General features: G+C 35.5%; 1 protein-coding gene across 50 annotated transcripts in view; it reads left to right on the top strand.

Annotated features, from left to right (window-relative positions):
- The first annotated feature begins 1,572 nt into the window (after nt 1-1,572).
- LOC146544333 (uncharacterized) overlaps nt 1,573-20,777 on the top strand; it is a 111,022-nt gene continuing 91,817 nt past the window's right edge. For 9 of the 50 annotated variants that reach the window (XR_014883688.1, XR_014883687.1, XR_014883699.1 and 6 more), the window contains exons 1-2: nt 2,531-4,625; nt 17,694-17,775. Coding sequence is in view for 7 of the 50 variants with exons in the window: in XM_085225458.1 (XP_085081584.1) it covers nt 4,623-4,625; nt 17,694-17,775 (85 nt within the window). In the remaining 43 variants the exon portion in view is untranslated. Of the gene's footprint in view, nt 4,626-17,693; nt 17,776-20,777 lie in introns of all 50 variants that reach the window. The other 41 variants (XR_014883707.1, XR_014883705.1, XR_014883708.1 and 38 more) reach the window with 17 other exon arrangements.

The raw sequence follows: 20,777 nt of genomic DNA, 5'->3' as shown, positions 1-20,777 counted from the left end.
AGAAGTAAAAATAAAAATAAATACATATATGCATAAATACATTAAAAAAAAAAAAGAAGAAGAATTCCAATCAAAACCCAGTGCTGATTTTAAGAATGGAAATTATGAAAGGTTTTGTCTCTTAACTTTCATGTTGCTCTTTGACAAAAAGATAAAAGTAAAAAGAGAGAAACTCAGAAGCAAGAGAATATATGTCTGCAAGTTTGCATTGAACATCCTCAAAGAGGATAATAAATATGAAGTCACTTGGAGAAACTGATAATGTTCATATGAGCAAATTTTTATTTTAAGGAAAACTGACTCAATAAAACTGAAAGTTATTGCAAATGTCACTGAAACAATTTTCTATGAAGAAGCAAGACATTAGAAAGAGTTTGGCTGTGGAAATGCAGCTTAGAAAACTGCAAAGCTACTGCAGCGAAATCCTAGCTAAACTTGGAGTTTGTCTTAGCACAGTTGCACACATGTACATGCTGATTTACCAATATCATTTTGACATTTGAAAAGTCCACTTAAGGCTGACTCTCATGAAGAGGTGTACTGGAAGTAACTAAGGGGAAAACAATCATGTATTATCTTTATATGACTCCAGTTACTGAAGTGTTTTGGTACCACCTATATAGCTAGGATAGCAACACTGGCACGAGGAGATATTTATCTTGCCGTGGTTCAGCTGAGGATTCACGGAGAAACTTTAATATTTCTTTGACTTTTTGCATTTTTACTTTTTATAGAATACTTAGGGGTACTTAGGGAAAAATCCACTTTGGAACAGGGTAAAGTAGGAGTTCAGAAGTTCACCTCTCCTGTGAAGAGAAGCTCAGAAAGTCCTTAATGAAGAGTTTGCTACCTACATTTAGAAAATCTTGCTCTTTCTCCTGTTGCATTTAAATGATTTTCTTGGAACATTTTGGGATGAAATTTTGTAGGAATTTTTCATTCCTGTTTGATAGTCTTTAGAAAGTTAAATCTGAGCATACCAGCATTCATCAAACAAATTTAGAAGCTATTTCCCAGCACCTTAATCTCCCCACATTGTCATTGAATATAATCAACATTCAAATAATTTTTTTTCCATCAAATCACTGCCACTGTTGTCACTGTTGTATGGGAAGAAAAGCAAACTTGCATAACTTTAGTTTTACAAATGCTATATAATCTAAGGACAAGCAGCCTTTATATGAGTGAGGCATTTTTTTCAAGCGTAATTCTTACATTTAAGCAGTTCCTGTACAGTACACATAAATGAACAATTCCTATATATGTGTAAATTGTGCAGTACTAGACAGTTTCATTTGTTAGTTCCAACCAAGCTGTTCCAACCAAGTCCTTACAGAATATGACCAGGAATCGTTTTTCAAAGCTATATAGTTGTCTTTAAAAGCAGATCGGTAACACTGGAATTTTCAAAGGTACGTCAAATTACAGAAGTGGTATTGCTTATTTAGATTTTAGAATATGAGATTCATATGTTGATGTAATCTCAATTATTATTTGTATTTTTTTGTTTTGAAGAGCAGATTGAGTGCAAAGTTCATAGAATATATATTCTGATTTGATGTAACAAAGTCACACTAAAGTCAAGGATCCATATTCTCTCATGACTGAATGACTGTATCCTCACTGAAGTAGAGGAGTGATTCCAGATTTTCAAAAGTGTGAAATGAGAACAGAATCTTCACACCATACAAATGCCTGAAATCTGAAGTGATTCATATCTATATTTGGCTTTGGAAGCATATGACATTTGATTGAGAATTTTTCTCAACCACAAAAAATTAAAAATAGTCAGTAAAGATATCTTTATGTTTATGCAAAGCGAAATCAGATATAAATGGCCTATGAATGAATTAATGAACAGCTGATTGATTCATGAATAGTTTATGTCATGATCTTTATAGAAAGAACAAATATTCTGGATTTTATGATGACAGCTACATTGAAAATAGCACATTCCCTGATCACTGTCAGGTCTCTCTTGGGTCAAGTTTTTATTGTTGTGCTCTTCAAACAAATTCACTTTTAATATTACAGAATGAGAAAAATGAATCCTCACCAGTAGTGCCAATGTTACACCTCACCAACTGTATTTCTGCTTCAGCTGAAGGTAACTGTTGGTATAAGAGATGAATTGCTGAATTAATGATGCTCAGAAAGACTAGATCACAGTTACAGCAAGCCAGGAAGAGAAGTCTTTTGTGTTCTGAATCTAACCTGTTGGGAGTGATCAGGTCTCTAATGGAATGCTTGTAGGGTAGAAATCCTGACTGAAATCTTTAATAGAAGGCAGGAAGGCTCCGTGATTCAATGCAGGTGAAATAATTAATGTATCTGTCACATCCTCAGATTCCTCCTCCCCACATTCCATCTTTTGTATATTTTGGACTTGAACACATACCACTCATGTCCTTGCTCAAACTTCTGTTTTTTAACCTCTGAAATATCAAGCAACAAAGGAAGGCCAGGTACTCTTAAGAAAAGCATAGTTCGCAGACACATTCCCAGAGTAATTTCCAGTTTGTTTTCTCTTTCACTTGTAGTACCTACTTGAAAGATACAACATGATGCTTAGGAAATAAACATATTCTATGCACATGAACATAATCCAATTGTATCTCCATGTAGTTTTTTTTTTTCTTCACTTGGACATGCACAATGTCCATGAACATTTTTCATTTTTTAGGGCACTCTGCTTGCATTGCTTTATTGAGGAGAATGAGAAGAAACAGTCAAATTTCATCAAAGTACTTCTGGCAAAAGATCCAGACATAAATGGTGTCACAGATAAATCTTTTGACTCCTTGCCAGGACTTTAGTATCACAACAAGCAGAGAATACTGGTGTTTAGTCCTCTCCACAGCGAGGAGCTTGTGCTCTGTAGCTATACTATCTACTGAATAAAAATATGTAGGATTCAGTCTAAATTCAAATCTGAATCTAACTTAGATGTAGAGTAACAGTTGGACTAATGGCCTCTGGATTATCTTTCTATCTTAAATTACTGCATGATTCAAAAATTATATATTTTTTAATTTTTTCTTTAGGTCCAGGTTGCTGGGCTTAAGACTGAAGTTGAAACTTGTTTCTAGTGGAAAATAAAAAACTGAACAACTATAATAAGGAGTAATAACTTCTTTAAACTAAATGAATAACTGAATGAATCAGTAGATGACAACAATCTGCAAAATACAAATAAACCATTTCATATTATAACATTAAAATTCATCTTGTCCTTAGGATTCCTTCTAAAGACAATTGATGAGCTAGCTGAGTAAAGCAGATCCAAAGCCACAGTTCAGACCTTCAGGAATCACAGACCACAGCCTGCTTGCTGATGTGCCTCAAAAGGCAACTTCTGTCTAACAGCGTTGCATGAAAACACTGCTAACCATCTGCTCACTGCTTTCACTGTTTGTAGAGTGCGTCTTGGACAAGTGGCATCTCTCTTCCCCGCTTTGACTGTTTAGGTAGACTTAAAATGGCTAAAGCAAACAACAGTAGTTATTTTTTATTATTATTATTTTTAATGTTGTATATCCACTCGTTTACTGTTTGATTTGATTTGGATTTGCAGTCTGACTATTGCCTCTTGGTACTTTATGAGCCATCTCAAAAAGATGAAAGGATAAGTGTGAAACTTGTATCAAGGACAGAAGGAGAAAACAGCGAGCACAAAGCATGTGGTGTGGCAGGAACAGCTGCATAAAAAGTATTTTTTTGAGAGATTGGGTTGATGGGAAATAATTCAGAGAGGGATAGTGAAAGTCTGAAGAGGTACCACATTGTTGCAGCAATGGCTTTTCTGGTTGCTTTTTAAATGCTGGCCTGCACTAGATTTTTCAACATTGTTTGCATTTCTGAAAACTGAAAAAAAAAATGCATAAATTCCAGGAATAAGTTAGAAATACACTTATACATTTATTCTCTAGAAAGAATTCTAGAGAGAATCTGTTCTTGAAAGAATCTGTAAGTGATTTCTGAAGACTCCACACATTCATAAAACCCCTATGAAGAGGTCCATTTCTGTCCAGTGTATTATTTATGTTAGTTTTTCTGCCTTCTGAGTACATTAAATTTATGATCTCTTATACTGTGGATAAGAATCCAAATTTGTCTTTTGACAGTTTTTCTTTGAACATCACTAGATGTGGTAATTATGATAGAAAAATATCAGTTCCTGGGTTTAGAGTCAATTACAAAGGGGATCAGCCATAAGACACACAAGTTATAAGTGAATTGAAATAGTGATTCCGGTCACCATTCCCTTCACAACTGGTGACTCTGCTCTCATATTAAGTCCTCATAAAGAAAGAATGAATTCAGCTCAGAATTTCACTAAAGCAAAAGCTGTATCTTTGTCATGGTTTTCTGATTTTTGGTTTTTGGTATTCCACATAATAAAATCATGTGGGGCACTGGGAGTTTAACTGTTATTGCTCAAGTTCTGGCTACCTGCCTGGAAGAGAAGAAGAACTACATTCCCCAGGGGACTTTGTGGTCACAGAGAGGAAATATAACTCCTGACAAGGTCACCTGATTTGCTCTTTTTCGTCTGCTTTTCTTCATCCACTCTTTTTCGTCTCCCTGCTGCTCAACTGGACTGTGCATCTTACCTCAGTGTTATGGTGAGGCCTATCCACCTTTCGGACATTCTCTCTCTCATTATATTTGATTTATTAGCTTCAATTCTAATTAAATTGTATTATGGCGTGTTATCTTGCATTCCGATACTATATTTAGTAAATTAGTTTGTTTCTCCTCAGATCATTGCTGCTGTTTTTAATTACTTTGGGGTTCCCTGCTCTGTTTTTCCGGAGGTGTGGATCCGTGGATCCCTCCACCCTGCTGGTCACGGAACTGGGCCGAATCAGTTCATAAACCGTTGACAATCTTGAACTTTACTCTGAACTTTTGATCCCACAGAGATAATGCTCTTCTTGCTGCTGCTGAACTCCTAAGCTACATGTAAAATCTAGAGAGTTATCTCTGCAGTGTCTTCTTAAGAGAAAACTTTCTATTGTGTGTCCATTAGGAAAAAGATAGGATCGGAAAAAATATTTCAAACAAAGCTTAGAAATCAGTCATTCTGCTTATCTACATATCCCTGGTTATCCTGACTGGTGGAAGAGAAGAAAATTACTTAAGTACCTTTGAGGATATTGCTGTAAGACATTAATGTTGCTTCTTTTGGCATAATGACATAAATAAAAAGAGATAGACAACAAATATATCAGAGACCTCAGGAGAGATAGATGCTTTCATTAAACACGTTTGTACAAATAATTTCACCCGCTTTTTTCAGCTTTCCCGTCTCTTTTATAGCTCTAGCTATAACTCTACTTTTACCTGTCAGAAAGGGTCTTCTATGGATCACCCTCATGAACTGTGCTTGCATGCTTTCAACATTGTCAGATATTTTAGTAACTAATAACATTGTAATTTCATGATTATGACTGCAAAAATGTAGTGAATTTTGGCTCACAAAAATGCAGTAGGAATAGATTTTACAGTTATTTAAAAGGGTGACTTCAGAAAGTTTTCTGCCGCTTCTCTGCTTTTCTGTTCCTACAGTGACATGGATTTCCTAAGAAAATCTCATGCTTCATATCTCCTATTCTCTGTAAACCAAGAAATTCTGATCCACTTGCTGTTGATGTCAGTTTATACTCAGGAGAGTTGCTTCACTGTGTTGTTGCTTCAAATGAAGCACTTTACTTTTCCCTTAAGGCTCTTTGGGATAACTATATTATGAACTAGTGAACAAAAACTACTAGATTTTGTCACTAACTGACAAATTCTTATCTAAATATACTCAGAAATAATGATTAATTTGCCTAAAATAAATTGTATTACAAAAATGATGGGAGAGCAGAGTAAGGTTCCAGACATTTTATAGCATAATTCTATTTCAGTAGGTTATTGATTATGATGACTGCAAGGGAAGATCAAGTCTTTCATATCTCTTGAAGGGAAATTGTCTTAAAACATATAATCTTAATATAACTTTGAGGAAATACATATTCACTCATCTGATTCAACTTTGTTCCTTTTCCCCTTAATTTTCTTGCAAGATTCTGAAAACAAAACAAAACAGAGGAAAGATATATCAGGACTTTTTAAATATTGGAGGAACAGAATTTCTACAGTTTTAAATTGCTTTGTTATTAATAGAGGAATTCTAACTCTTTTGTGCACTGGGCCTGTGAAATGGAAACAAGAAGTTCCTTTGGTTGTTAATGATAACTCATGAGTGATTTTTAGCCTGAATATCAAAGCTGTAAGTGCAGACTTAGGACCCTAGTGATTCAATAAATTAAGGCATAACAGCTCAATTTATAGCTTTTTTCATAGCTTTTGCAGCAATTTGCAGCCATGTAATCTTCTGAGTGCTGTGTATCATTGTGCAAGCAATGTAAAATATGTCCACTTAAGCAGAAAACATGAAGCCTTGTACCAGGGTGTTTCAGTCATGCTTACTTCCTGTTTCCAAGATCCAGATTTAAAGCCTTCCTTGACAGAATTATCAATGTTCTTTTCTCTTAAGGAAATGAAATTATGCTTATCAGATTTCCTTCATGGGTGAGGTTTTGAAATACCATCTCCTTCCTTTTTACATAACTAGAACTCTGGGAGTGGCTTTTTTTCTGTGTTCTTTTATACCGGTGTATTGACTTTACCAGGTTACCTTCTAATTTGTTATGATTTCAATGAGAAGAGATTCAAGTCTGTCGTGCTGGTGATTTACACGAACAACTCCTTCTTCCATATGCAACACTGGTATAACTTTTGATGGGAAAGAATTCATAGTACCTGACCTATTTATCTTTTTTTTTGTTCCATTTCTTGAGATAAAAGTGTCATATAGATGAATCACAGACAGCAGAGTATGCATGTTTGGTTACTGTGTCATTTTCAGTTAATCATGAAGAAAAATCTTCTCTAATCATCTAGCCTTTAACTTAATAACACTTTTGATAAATTGCTTGTATACAGTAGGTTATCAAACCCAAACATTAAAGACTTCAGCTTGACACTGCAGGAATGAATCATACCAAAAAAGAGGCCAAATTTACAATTCTTTATCTGGAGTAAAAAAAAAAAAAAATCATGTCAGTTTAAGACCTGCACTAATGACTCAGAAAAAGATTTTAGATCGGTCCTAAGGAATTTTAAAATATACTTGAAGCAGAACTGTTCACCTCAACAACATTTCAGATCTATTTACTACTGAATTTTAGTGCTGTCTATAAATCACTGTTCTGTAACTAATTGCATGATACCATTATGGAAGTCTTCCTTATCTTCTTTTTCTTTTATTCTTTTTTTTTTTTTTTTAATTAATCTATTCCCATTTTTTATACCTTTTAGACTTTTCCTCCTGCTGCAGAAGTTGCACTTAAAAATATATGAGTGACAACAGGTTTGACAGCCTTTGAGGCAGTGAGGCATTGAACAGGAGAAAGCCTTCTCAGCACATTCATAGAATCAGTAGGGATAGTGGCATGGATAGCAGTGATATATATTCCTGTCAGGTAAGAGTGGCTCACTGTAAAGTGAGTGCAGCCATACTTTTCCTCACAACAAAGGAAGGCAGGCTGAAGAAACATTCACTAGATAGCTGGTTGAAAGATTACAATGATTTCCAATTTATAAAATAAGACTCCATTCAGAGTACTTTGCAGATGGACCTGCTCCTCATTTCTGTTACTTTTACGCTGTAAAGATGTCTTACCATGCCTGTAAACATAATTTATTTGAACTTTATAGTCTTTTATGCTGCTGGAACATTGTGCTGAGGCTTCAGTATAAATAAAAACTAAGTGCCAGCATGTGTCATTAAAGCTTTCATTGGGCTAAGTTAGAAATCCTCCTCTCAAGAAAGGAGATCGTGAAAACAGAACCACTTAACAGGGTAACCCTGACACCACAAGCGAGATACTTTGTTCAATTTCTCTATGGTTCAAACATATCCTGCTTTTGGGTGAGTGTGCACATGCATGTACAAGCCTACCTGCTTCTTGCACATTTAAGAATAACTAAACAACTTCTGAGTCCCAGATACAAAAAGACAAAGGAAATGGCATTAATGCAATTGTATCTGGCCCATATGTTAGAGAAAGTCAGGGAGATGTAGGCTATAATTGGGTGGCAATCACAGGAGAGTAGCTATCTGTTTGGAGATCAGCACCTGTGGAGCAGGAATCTACCAGTTGTTTCAGTCTCTCATAATTAAAAATAAATAAATAAAAATGCAGTTCTCATTTCAATTTGCATTTCAGTGTGCTCCATTTTCCCTGCTACAAAGTTAATAATCCTTGGTAGCTGAATGAAGCTGAGAACTTACCATGTTTATTGTCCCTATTAAACCACACCACCAAATGTGACCAAACATACTGAGGTTGCGAGAAAAAGAACATTTCCATTCTGATCGAACGCCACAACAGCCTGATAAAAAATTATTTTCACAAGTTTGTTTTGTTAAAGGTAGCTTATTTAAATCTGGTGGGTGAAAGTCTCAAAATATGTGTCTGAAAAAGAATCAGTATCTGTGTTTGCAAAAGAGTGCAGGAGCCCAATCTCCTGTCTTGTGCTCCTACAGTCAAGTCATATCTCACAGAGCTAAACTGGTGATGAATGCACTATGGAATTTGCTTTGCAAAACAAATATTTGACTTCCTACAGAACACTGAAGACTTGATAAAACTCAGAAGTGTCACCTAACAAATTTCCCTTTTTAATCAAAGAGGGTTTTTTAATTCCTTTTATCTAACTATAATATTGTAAATGCTATTTATCTTCAAAAATCCTTAAAAAAAAAAAAAAAAAAAAAAAAACAAGCCTTCACAAAATCATGGTGCTCAGAAGAAGACTTTGTAAGAGAAATTTCCATTATTTCCATTAAAATTATCTGTTATTTCAAATACAGAAATTATATAACCTATTAGTCAAGAAGGCCAATGTTTCTTTTTTGCTTTTGCATGTGGAGTGATGAGCAAATGCTGAAGGCAAAAGGCAGGAAGGGTGAATGATGTAGACAGCTTGGCAGCCCCAGCACTGCTTACTGGCATGCAAGCCTGTGGAACAGACTCCACAGAGGGGAAGGACAGACTTGAAACCGAGTGACTTCTTAAGAGAGCAAGATAGATAGTTCCCTCCCATCAAAAGCATGGATATGCACATATGAGCTAATAATTTACCCGGCTCCAATCTCAAAAACAGGAGTTTGAGGAGCGCAGGAGTCATTCAGAATGTGATGAGAGTGGGATTTTTGTTGTTACTGACATTTACAACTATTTTGAAAGCTGAAGTCTTTCCTATATTTGGGTAGAAAAGCAAAGACGACATAGAAGCTGAAAAAAACATATCCAATTATGAAGATGGTAGGAAAAAAAATGTCTGAAAATGTCAGTTTTTGAAGGAGATAGATTTTACCTGGTAGTTTTCAGCCATTTTTTGTTAATTTGCCAAAAATAGTACCTACATCTTTTTTTATTCTCCTTCATTTAAATAACCTAGTTTATAGGAAGTTTTCAGTATGACAATATTTTTTTTTTTAAATTAAAATTTTATAGGTTCAAATTTGAAATATCTTGTGTCAAACTCCCTGCTTCACTCCTACCTAGAAAGTAAAGAAGGGTGCTTGAAAGCGTTAAAACATTTCACTATAACAATTTCTGATATTGAAAAACATGCTAAAAAGAAAGAAACAAACCCACAAAGAAACAAACAAACAAAAATACCCAACCCAGTATTTGAAAAGGGACTGAATATGAAATGGAAACCATCACTTTGTTACCACATATGTTGGTGGAATGCATCAGTGTTGCATGCATTTGTGATCTTTTATCTTAGAACAGGATACAATGAAGCAAGACAAGGTCCAACAAAAAGAGAGAAGGCAGCTTAAAAACCCAAGTGACTTCACTGTTAAGAACATGCACATAAATTAAGAAGACACAAGACAGAAAAGACACAAATGTGGGGTAATTAGACAGATCTAAATAAGCATTATTTGCCTGGAGACAGCATAATTGTATGCAATGACTACTCATTTTTTCTCTGACCACATGAGGCAATGGAAATCAAATTAAGTTTTGATACAGTAAATTCAAACTAAATAAAATGACTTTTTTTTTTGCGTAACAATATAAATCTTCACAGCTTGTTGCTACAGTATGTTGTCGATGCAAAAAATTTACATAAATTATAAAACTCATTAAGCAGACTCAGAAAAGTGTACAGAACAGTATGTAAGAACATAATGTTGGGAAGGATACTTAAACGTATAATTATATTAAATATATAGCTAATAAAGTAGTAAAACAGCTTATTTTATTGAACTATGTTTAAAATGAAATTTTATTATTATTTTTGGACCACTTCCACTGAAAAGATTAAAGAGTTTCTTGCTGTTTCCGTAATCTTTTATCTTGGGATTCTTCTGTTGCCTTGTCTGCCTCAAAACTACCTAGTTCTCTAAAAGAGCAACTTGAAAGAACTATTTTTTAACAAACAAAAAAAAAAATCTGATCTTTTATTATGCTCTGCTCTGCAATGAAATGATTTCTTCTTCTCTTTTCATCTAATTATTCTACCTCCTTCATATTCTTTGTAAGCATAAATCTGACTTTTCTTGTATATGATTTACACAAATGGGGGACGTCTGAGTGTAACCAAATGTACAAAAATATAAATTAGCAAGAAAACAAATTTAAAAGAACAAATCTTCCAAGTGTGAGTTTGTTATTCCTAAATATGATGTACTAATTGTGCATTTGGGCTTTCACATTATTGAATCTTGAAAGTCTTAACATCAATTTTAGTATGATTACTACTTTTAATTCAGGGAATTCTGATGTTACATGGGGAATTTTTTTGGTTAAACCAACTGAATCTAAATAAAGTTTAGCTGTGAAAAAAAGATAAGCTCTTATACACAGGCCTTTCTGTGGACCTGGAAAAATAAAACATTTCTTTGCTAGAAAACCAGGCTATATCTCTTTTTTCATGGTTTTCACTCCTTTCAGTGACAAATATTTCCTCTTCTTGCAAAAAATTTTACAAAATTTTTCTACTCTCCTAGCCTTTAACAATCATATCTAAGAATCGATATGAAAATAAAGAGCTCCTGAAGGACCAAGAAGAGGCTGGAGCCATCATTATTTATTTGGGAATAGATATCCATCTGTAACTGATATGTAGAAGAGATGATCTAGCAAGGTCAGAACAGGATCTACTTGCTCTAAACAGCTGAAAGAAGACAGGTGAAGCATGTATGATTTAGTGTCATTCTCTGTGTTAGAAAAATCCAGCACATCATAGAAGTGATGAATAGCCATGATTAGTCAGACTAGTCCTTCTGCAGTACAGAGTTTGACTATTTGAGTTTACTCATTGTTTGAGATAAGGAAAGATTTGACTCTTTCAAACAATCCTTAAGAAACCAGACTCCTGAACTACAAACAGATGACATAAACAGTAATAGTCAATAATTCAGAAGTTTATCTCTTCTGTACAATTCAGTGGGTGTTTAATCATTGATTTTATTAAAATGAGAATCAAGCTCCTGGGTTTAAAATTAATTTTTAACAAATGTACAAAAGTAAACGCTTCATTAAGTTGCTGCTACTGTGTTTTATGTCGCAACTTCAATACCATGTTTTGCTGTTGCAGAGAACTCAGTTCAGCAGACCTTCATCCTCTAAGCTGCTTGAAATCAACAGCACCCGTAAAATAGCAAAAATAGTGATAGCTTAAATCCCATTTAGGGCATAGAGATATGAGTTCTCATGTGCTCATTATTGGCCCACTTTACATTTAAGAACAAAGCAGGGGTTGAGTAATACCCTTTCAAAGCATAATCTGCTTGTTTACCTAGGGCTTTGTGTAAGAAAGCCACGTTGGTTTGTGGTCTCTCTGTGGACTTACAAATGACTTACAAACAGGGTCAGATTCTGAATGTTCTCTTCCTGAAGTTGTCAACTTCTCAGAGTCAAAAGTCATGCACTGTTGGACTACTGTCTAATAATGTGACATTCAGCTTGCATCCAGTTTCCTTCCATTAAGGAAAACATCTTTGTTTGGTAAATATGCCAATCTGCTATCTGCTTGAAAGTACTGGACTAAATCATACAGATTGAACTTTTGTGAAATATCCTGCAGAAGCAATTAGTGTCTGGCAGTCTTTTATTTATCCTTGTCACCCACAAACTCATTTTAAGTTATATATGCTGTATAATACTACAGCAATAAATACAGTGGGTTAATTTTTATTACAATGAACTCGTTTAGCATTGCTATGTCAAGTTAAGGTATATTTTAACAGTAAAATACCAAATTACCAAATTAAATTATGGTTCCAGTATGGTTAAGTTAGAATGTCTTTGCTATATACAGGCCATTGTATTTTTTCTCTACTAATTTTAGAATGTTCCTGCTATATATGAATGGGTAGAAGAACAATAGCCAATGTATGTCTATATAGATGAGTCTGAACATATATGCTACATACATATGCAAGCAGCTTACATACATCCTGTCATATACTATTTTAGCTGACAACATACAGACTTTACATTGCATGATAAAGCAAATATAGCTGCACATCAAGTCATAAGTCTATACTTTGAGGTGAATAAAAATATTTTAGTGATTTCAGTAGGCTTTCAGCTGGATCCGGGGTATATCTCTGGAGATAAACACTTCAACTACAATAGTAGATAAAATTTTTTACTGCAAAATGCATCATTTTTAAGATTGACTATTTCATTTTCACTTAGTAACCTAAACTGGACTGGTTTTCTTCAGGAAGCTTTTACAGCTTAACTCTCATTGCAGTAAAAGAAGTGTAAAATATTTTAAACAATTTTTTTTCCCTCCTCGCATAATTTTACGAAGGAGTTCGATCTTTCATAGATGGTTTCAATTAAGTTGAAGTACTACATTCAATTTGGATAAAACATTAATTTGGAACAATCATGTTTATAAGTTCAAATGAACATAATGAACAGAAGAAATACCTCTTTGCGTCTTGATATTATTTTAAGTTGAACAAATTTCATTGTTGACATTTGATTTTATTACAGGTTGAAGTTCAAATTAGAGATGTGAAGGAATATTTGTTTCCAGTTTAAATATTTTTTGTCTTAGTATAACTGTCAAGTCATGAGAAAAATGTGAGATCACACAAATGACGGTTCTAAATAGAAAAAATATTTCATAAAACAGTTAAATTTCATTTGTCTTAACTTCAAAGAAGAATGGGTTATTTCAAATTTGCAAAGTCACTAGCAATCAATTTTGTATCTGATTTGTAAAGGCAAGCTGAAGCAAGTAATTTCCTGCTCTTGTTCACTGTAAACTTATCCCCATGTTTCACAAATCACCAGAGATATTAGGTTCTAATTTGAAATGCTTGATAAAGAAAGAACATTTTTTTTCCTGTTTGTCTCTTTTGTCTTATAACCTCATACTGGACAAAGAATTATCAAGGAAACAACATTCTGTTGAAATGTATGATTATGTCTAAACCAGGTTTCTTATAATAGGTATAATTTGGAAAGTCTCGTTTTGAGAAAAATAATTACAACAGTGCTAAAATATCTCATTTTACTGTTTTCAGAACAATTAATTTATGTTTCTGAAGTTAACATATTGTTTAACATTTTCTTTTTTCACTTTCTATTTCTTACATATTTTATCACTCTTCATAAATTTACAATGCTTTGAAAATTTGATCAGCTCGTGTAATTATTTTTTTGCCCCTGCTAAAACCTTTCTTCCAGTGTAGTTTGGAATTTGAGTTGTTGCAAGTTGGAAATTCTTCACAAAACATAACTTCTAGCTCCTATACAGCTCTAACAGCTTTCTATGCAGATTCTGTGCAAAAGAATGATAATTCAGCAAGAACCCACTCGCAATGTGTCTGTTGCTTGGTGTGCCTAAGGCAGAAGTGAGCAGACAGGAGGAGGTCATAGAAATACATCTCAGCCAACTGAAAACAGTCCTGATTGTCTAAAATGAAAGGGATACACCTCCACAGCCATGATCTTGGTCTGTGGGTTACATTTAAAGGAAAACACAAAGTCTGTCCATATCAATGAGAGGAATGGAACAGAGGTTCTCTGTCCAGGAGGGTACTCAGGGATCAGGAAGGGATAAAGTGCTGCTGGACTTGCACCTGCAGTGACATTTCTGATATTCTTCTGACCACAGAGTGTCCCTGTTGGCTAATTCTCAGCTCGTGACTGCTGAGCTGGGGGACATGGAGTGGCTCCAGCTCCCTCATCTACCTTTTGGCTGCCTACTCTAAGGAGTCTGACTATTATAATGTACTCTGAGGGGAGCTTGCCTGCTTGATGCAGAAGTTTCTCTGCCTACATTTTTTAGTCACTTAAGTCCTTAGTAAGCTCTGGTCTTCAATAAAAATAAAAGTAACAACTGTATCTGAGAATATTTGGGATGTTATCTACAATGAAGTTGTTTAGCAAAGATCACTTTTTCCTATATCAGTGCTGCCGTTTTACAATGAAACTACTTGCTGAATTTTAATGACTTGGAAAACCTAGGGAAGAAAATTGACTTGATTTTCAAAGTTGTGTACATTTTCTTTTAGAATCAGTGGTTATATACCATTGCTTTTGCTAAGTGCTCTTCATAGATTTTACAATTATTTTGTTCACATAATCACTCTCCATTTTTGCTTTGGTTTCATTTTCATGTAGATATATTCTTTCTTCATTTAAAGAAAGAATATTTCATGGATGTACATAGATTATTGTTTTGATGATTGCCATGTATTTCTGACAACATATTCAGGTGGTTTTTTTTCATGTTACTGGCTTCCAGCACCAGAAAGATTTCAGGAATAGTACTTGATATATATTTACTTTTTCTAGGCTAGTTGAATAATGAAATCATGTTTAATTATTTCCAGCCTCTCAGAGTACAGTATAATTATCTATGGTGTGTATTTCCCAACTAATTAGAGAAAATTGTACCATCAAGCTAACCGGACAAAATAGTACCTCTGAAGAACTGAAACAAGTTTATTTCTTCCTGTGATAGGTATAAGAGTAGTACCAACACAGTATGCAAAACAAAATTTTGAACACTATAATGATATTCTCCATAACAAGACAAATTCCCTACTATCAGGTCATCTCAGAATCAAGTGTGTGTATCTTTACCTTATTTCATTCAGATCTCCTTACTTTCAAGCATTTTTACCCACCTGCTGGTACTTCGCACACCTTCTGCACTAACAGAAGAGCAATCTTCTTCTATATATATATATATATATATATAGCTACTGAGTTTCTCATGAGTCCATTTTTGCAAACTTCCAGGATTCTAGAACACCACTCACTGACATTTGCTACTTATCTTAAAGTCATTGTCTTCAGAGTCATACTAATTTTTATGAATTTAAGCTTTCTTGGAGGGAAATGCATCTACAGAAGCCTGAGAATAGCTTCTGTGATATGCTAAAAGGTAAAAAATAAATTAAGCAAACTATACATGTATACACATGTCTATATAATGCAACAGTGATATCTTAATGATCATCCAAAGTATTTAAAGTTTATTTCATCATATTGTTGAAGTCAGCCTCCAGCTCCTGATTTTTGACTTTCTGAGATTAGGAATACTACATATTATCTTAAATCTCATGGCATCAATGTCTGAGAAAGTCTGGCTAGCCTTCCCCAGATTTTATCATTTTAATTTTTCTATTCCTTTGTAATGTTATCTGGGGGGGAAAAAGAAAAAAAAGGAAAAAAGAAAAAAAAAGAAAAAAGAAGAAGAAGACTACCTCCACTAAGCATAAGTCTTTCTATCTTTTTAGTTTTTCTATATTGCTTTTATCCCATTTTTGTTCTTTTAAGCTTCAAACAATTGTGCTTTTCATTTTGAACAGAAAGGAAATTTTTCCTGCATCCACCTAATAAAGAGTTATATTTATTTTGAAGCACAGCATAAATCTTTCTGTCTTGTTCTGTGAAGCATTTCAGGAGTTGATTTCTAAGAGTATTCAGCAGAATCAGGAAAAACTCAGATGGTTTTAATGCCAGAGCAAAGTTGCATTTAACTGTTGGCAGGACAAGGGGAAATGGTTTTAAGTTGAAGGAGAATCATAGAATCACAAAGTTGGAAATGAGCTGTAAGATCACCTAGTCCAACCATCTTCTCATTACCACTGCTACCACAAGCACTAAACCATATCTTGCAGCTCCTCATCCAGGTGCCTCTTGAACACTGCCAGGGACGGCGACTCCACCACCACCCTGGGCAGGCCATTCCAGTGCCTGACCACTCTCTGAGAGAAAAATTTTTTCCTCATGTACCTCCTCTGGTACAACTTGCAGCCATTTCCCCGGGTCCTGTTTGTTGCCTGGGAGAAGAGGCCAAACTCTTCACCACAACCTCCTTCAGGAAGTTGTAGAGGAGGATGTCAGGATGTCAGGGGAAGTTCTTTACAAAAGTGGTGAGGTGCTGGAACAGGCTGCCCAGAGAGGTTGTGAATGCCCCATCCCTGCAGGTGTTCAAGGCCAGGTTGGATGAGCAGCCTGATCTAGTATTAAATGTGGAGGTTGGTGGCCCTGTGGTGGAGGGGCTGGAGTTTCATGATCCTTGAGGTCCCTTCCAACCAGGGACATTCTGTGATCCTGTGATTAATTATGGAAGTGAGAATGTGGTGGTGTCAGACACAGAACATCTACAAGACAGGCAAATCAATTCCTTCTTTGTCAAAATCCTCAAAGTAGGCAAACATGCTTAAACTAATTTTATATCTACTTCAGTCCCAGCAGAGAGGTAAGTTGTAACACCTCACACAAATAACCAGGAGTCTCTGCCATTACTCTTCTCTCTGAACCAGGAGACTCAGACCAGAAGCATCTCTTAAAGGCTCCATAGTCAGAGGTTTGGCATCACACAGCTGCCCTGTGTGAAGAGGGGAATATGACACTATGTTAAGATTTCTCATTCCTGTATCAGAATTGATCACTGTATTTGTTTCTTTCATTGAGAACATAGCCAGTGCTTTCTCATCTGATCTGTGATATAAAAGGAACACTGGAAGTGGCAAGATCTTTCAGATCTTAGCACCTATGGCAGTATTAGTGACTTCTACAGTATAACCATGGGGAGCTGTCTGTGTGCTTGATGCTTTACTTCTTTTAGGCAGCCCCATGAAGTCATACCTGTGATAATAATGGTGTTAGGAAAAATAAGCGCAGCCAGGGCCTATCTAAGGATGTGCAACTCTGTAGGCAATAACTACAGCTAATCTGAGGCACTCAGACATGAAATGAGACTGTAAGCTCCTGAAACCTTGTCAACAATACAATTTCTATTGATGTTATCATTAGTTAAACTGTACCCACTGGGAATTAATTATAAAAAAATCCGAGTATAGATAAAGACATCATGAGTCCAATTGTTCACTATTAGTGGGGAGAGATTAAAAACATTACAAAAGGGATATTTTCCCCACACATTCTGTTCAATCTGTGTTTCATAGGTTAGACATGAAATGTTATGACATTTTTGGACTTTTCCTTAAAATGGCTCACAGCTAACAAAAGGAGACATTTAATTCTGCTAGCTTTGATAAACAGCCATTTAAATAAATAAGGCATTAGGGAGATGACCTGCAAGACTATTTACACTTGTGCTTTTCTTTCTTAAAGGATGAAGTTTTTCTTTCAATTTCTCTAAGAGCAGCTGTAGACCTTACATCCTCAGCACGAAGAAGATGGACAGCACAAAAACGTAAGAGGAAACAAATGGATCCAAGCTTTTTTTTTTTTTTTGGCTTTTTTTCTGCTTTTTTCTTTTTTTCCCCTAGAAACCTTCCTTGCCCAATTCCTGAGAGCACTAATAAATGTCAGTGACCATGACCAGTCTCACCTGGAAGATCTAAGCCTGCAAAAGGTCCAAGAGCTCCATTTAAGCTCAGGTTTAGAAACGTAGTCCTCCCTTGAGCTGACTTATCTTTTTTTATGTCAATTTTGTATCCTAAATGGAAAATATTGCATAGACATGTAGTCTTGTTTATTCCTAGAAGTTAAAAGACTGGTTCAAGCCTTAGAAATTTTGATAAATGTATTTTTTTTCTTTTACTTTTTTTTACTTTTTTTTTTTTCCTAATTGGCCTGCAGAGAGTTTTATACCTTCTGGAGGTAACTGCAGAACAGTCCAATCAAAATGCTCTTAACTTTTTCCTGTAATAGGGGCCAATAAACAGATGATGAAGAAGTGGCCATATGCCATATGCTATGCAGAGAGTGAAGATTTTTACTGGAGGTGCAGGATAGACTGCCTTCAATCTGATTTATGCATTTATAGCCTGAAAAATAGTCAGAGTGATTATGTACTCCTCAGAGCTGGTTGGCCATTCCTGTGTAAGTTATGCTGTGTCTGATCTTCCAATAATAATAAAACTGAATTTGAAACAGCCACTGGTATATCACATCCTAATGTATGTAGAATTGGTGAATGGATTTAAGCACTTCCCAATTCTTCTGTGGTATCAGAGGAAGGAGATTAACTTATCCATTTGACGTGTGCCTGTGTTATCTTTGTCTAACATAGATGTGTCCAACACTTGATGATTATATATTAGGCCCAGATTAAAACATCAATGGAAAAAAGAATAAAAGAATACTTGGATTTGAAGTGACCTTAAAGATCACCCAGTTCCAACCCACTGTTAAGGGCTGGTTGCCACTCACCACACCAAACTTCACAGGACTCCATCCAACCTGGCCCCAAATGCCTTAGGGATGTAACATCCACAGTTTCTTTTGGCAGCTTGTGCCAGTGACTCACCACTGTCTGAATAAGAAATTTCCATCTCATACCTACTTTAAATCTTCTCTCTTCTAGCATTTTTGGCCATTCCCCCTTGTCCTATCATTATCAGACCATGTGAAAAGCTGGTCTCCCTCATTTTTATAAGCTTTCTTTAAATACTAGAAGCTGTAACAGAGTATCCCAAAAGTCTTGAGGCTGAACAAGCCTTTCTTAGCAGGAGAGGTGCACTCTGAGAATCTTCATGGCTTTCCTCTGGACCCACTCCAACAGCTCCACCTCTTTTGTGAGCTGGAGTTCCCATGCCTGGATGCAGCATTCCAGATAATGCCACACAAAGGCATAGCAGATGAGAGCAGACCCCTCCCTCTCCCTGCCACCATTCTTCTTTTGATGCAGCCTGGAATACCATTGGCCCTCTGGGCTGCAAGCACACACTACTGGCTCACGTCCAGATTTTCATCCACCAGGACTCCCAAGTCCTTCTCCACAGGGCTGCCCTCAGTGTGTTTTTCTCCCAGTCTGAACACATCTGATAATATCCTGACCCAGATGCTGCACCTTGCACTTGGCCTTGTTGAACCTCATTTAGTTCCCCTGGACCCACTTTTCAAGCCTATCAAGACCCTTTGGGATGACATTTCTTTCTTCTGTTGAGTCAACTGCACTACTCAGCATAGTATCATCAGCACACTGCAGAGGGTACACTTAATTTCATGTTCTAACTTAGTGATCCAGGTGGGTGGAAATGTGGACTTGGAAACATCTATGTGAAGATTTAAAAACACTAACATGCTTTTGTTTTTTTGTTTATTTGATATTATTCTTCACAACCTTTTGTACATGTGGAAGGTATAATAGCTTTGCTCAGGCAAAAACAGGAGCTGAGGAAATTGTCTTTTCATCTGTCTTGCTAGCTGATGCTCATTCCCTTTTAGCAGTGCTTAGGACACCAGTTTCCTGTTTTTGTTCTCATCCTGAGTCCTGATTTTGTCTGAGACTGAAAAATAATTAGGATTGAAGTGTGGAAAATGACTCAAACAGAATTTCTATCTGTACTAATTTTCAATTTCATTTCCCTTGCTAAATACTGTGAATCAACAGTGAAAGAGTCTCTAAGAAAATGTAGTTGTGGTGTATATAGAGACTTTTTCACTGAAGCATAAACAAATGCCAAACACCCTTATTTGTAGGGAGAAGAGGTCTTTAAGCTACCACGTTGACAATCTCTTTCATATCTCCATGAGGTTTTATGATTACATAAAATAAATACTGGCAGATCACTACTCCTTGATTTTTTAGCAAGTTGCAGCTGGCACACATAACTGCAGACCAGACAAATGTGAACTGTAATTGCTTTTCACCCTTCACCTCCTCATTTATGCTGCACATCACTCTTTTCCTTAATAAGCTGTGTATAGTTCTGTCCCAGTTTTTGCTGGAATTTTTTATAATTCAATCTGTTTCTGAAATAAAATAACATTTCCAAAATATTTAATCTGGTTAATCATGAAGTGGGATGAGCTTATAAAACCAATTTTGTGAATATATAACCAGAAGAAAAAGCAGTGTGAACAACACTGTAAAGGGGACATGAAAGTTAAAGAGTTGCCAGAAAATTTATTCTTCTGGTATCTTCTTGTCTGAACTTCAGGAAGTACTTAAGAGAACTTAATTTGATGAGTTAAAAATGTGCATATAATGGAATTGTCTGGAGATACCTGTCACATGCTGTTGTTACTGAAGTCATGTTCATTAATAGAAGCTTTTCAAGTGTTAGAATGTGTTGATTAATGACAGGATTAGACAGATCACCATCACTGTTTGACATGCTTACTGACAGGAATTCTTCTTCCCTTCTGCAAAGGCAAAAATTAAACTAAAAAGCTGGAAGTGAGGGTTTGTAAAAAGAGATAAAAGCCAGTGTTACTGTGCTTCTGTTTGCATTGAAATTGTCTCAG

Source organism: Meleagris gallopavo, chromosome 5 (assembly GCF_905368555.1).
Source record: "Meleagris gallopavo chromosome 5, MGAL_WU_HG_1.1, whole genome shotgun sequence".
Classification (NCBI taxonomy): Eukaryota; Metazoa; Chordata; class Aves; order Galliformes; family Phasianidae; genus Meleagris; species Meleagris gallopavo.
Note: the sequence above shows the minus strand (reverse complement) of the source record. Positions and strands in the feature narration are given on the sequence as shown.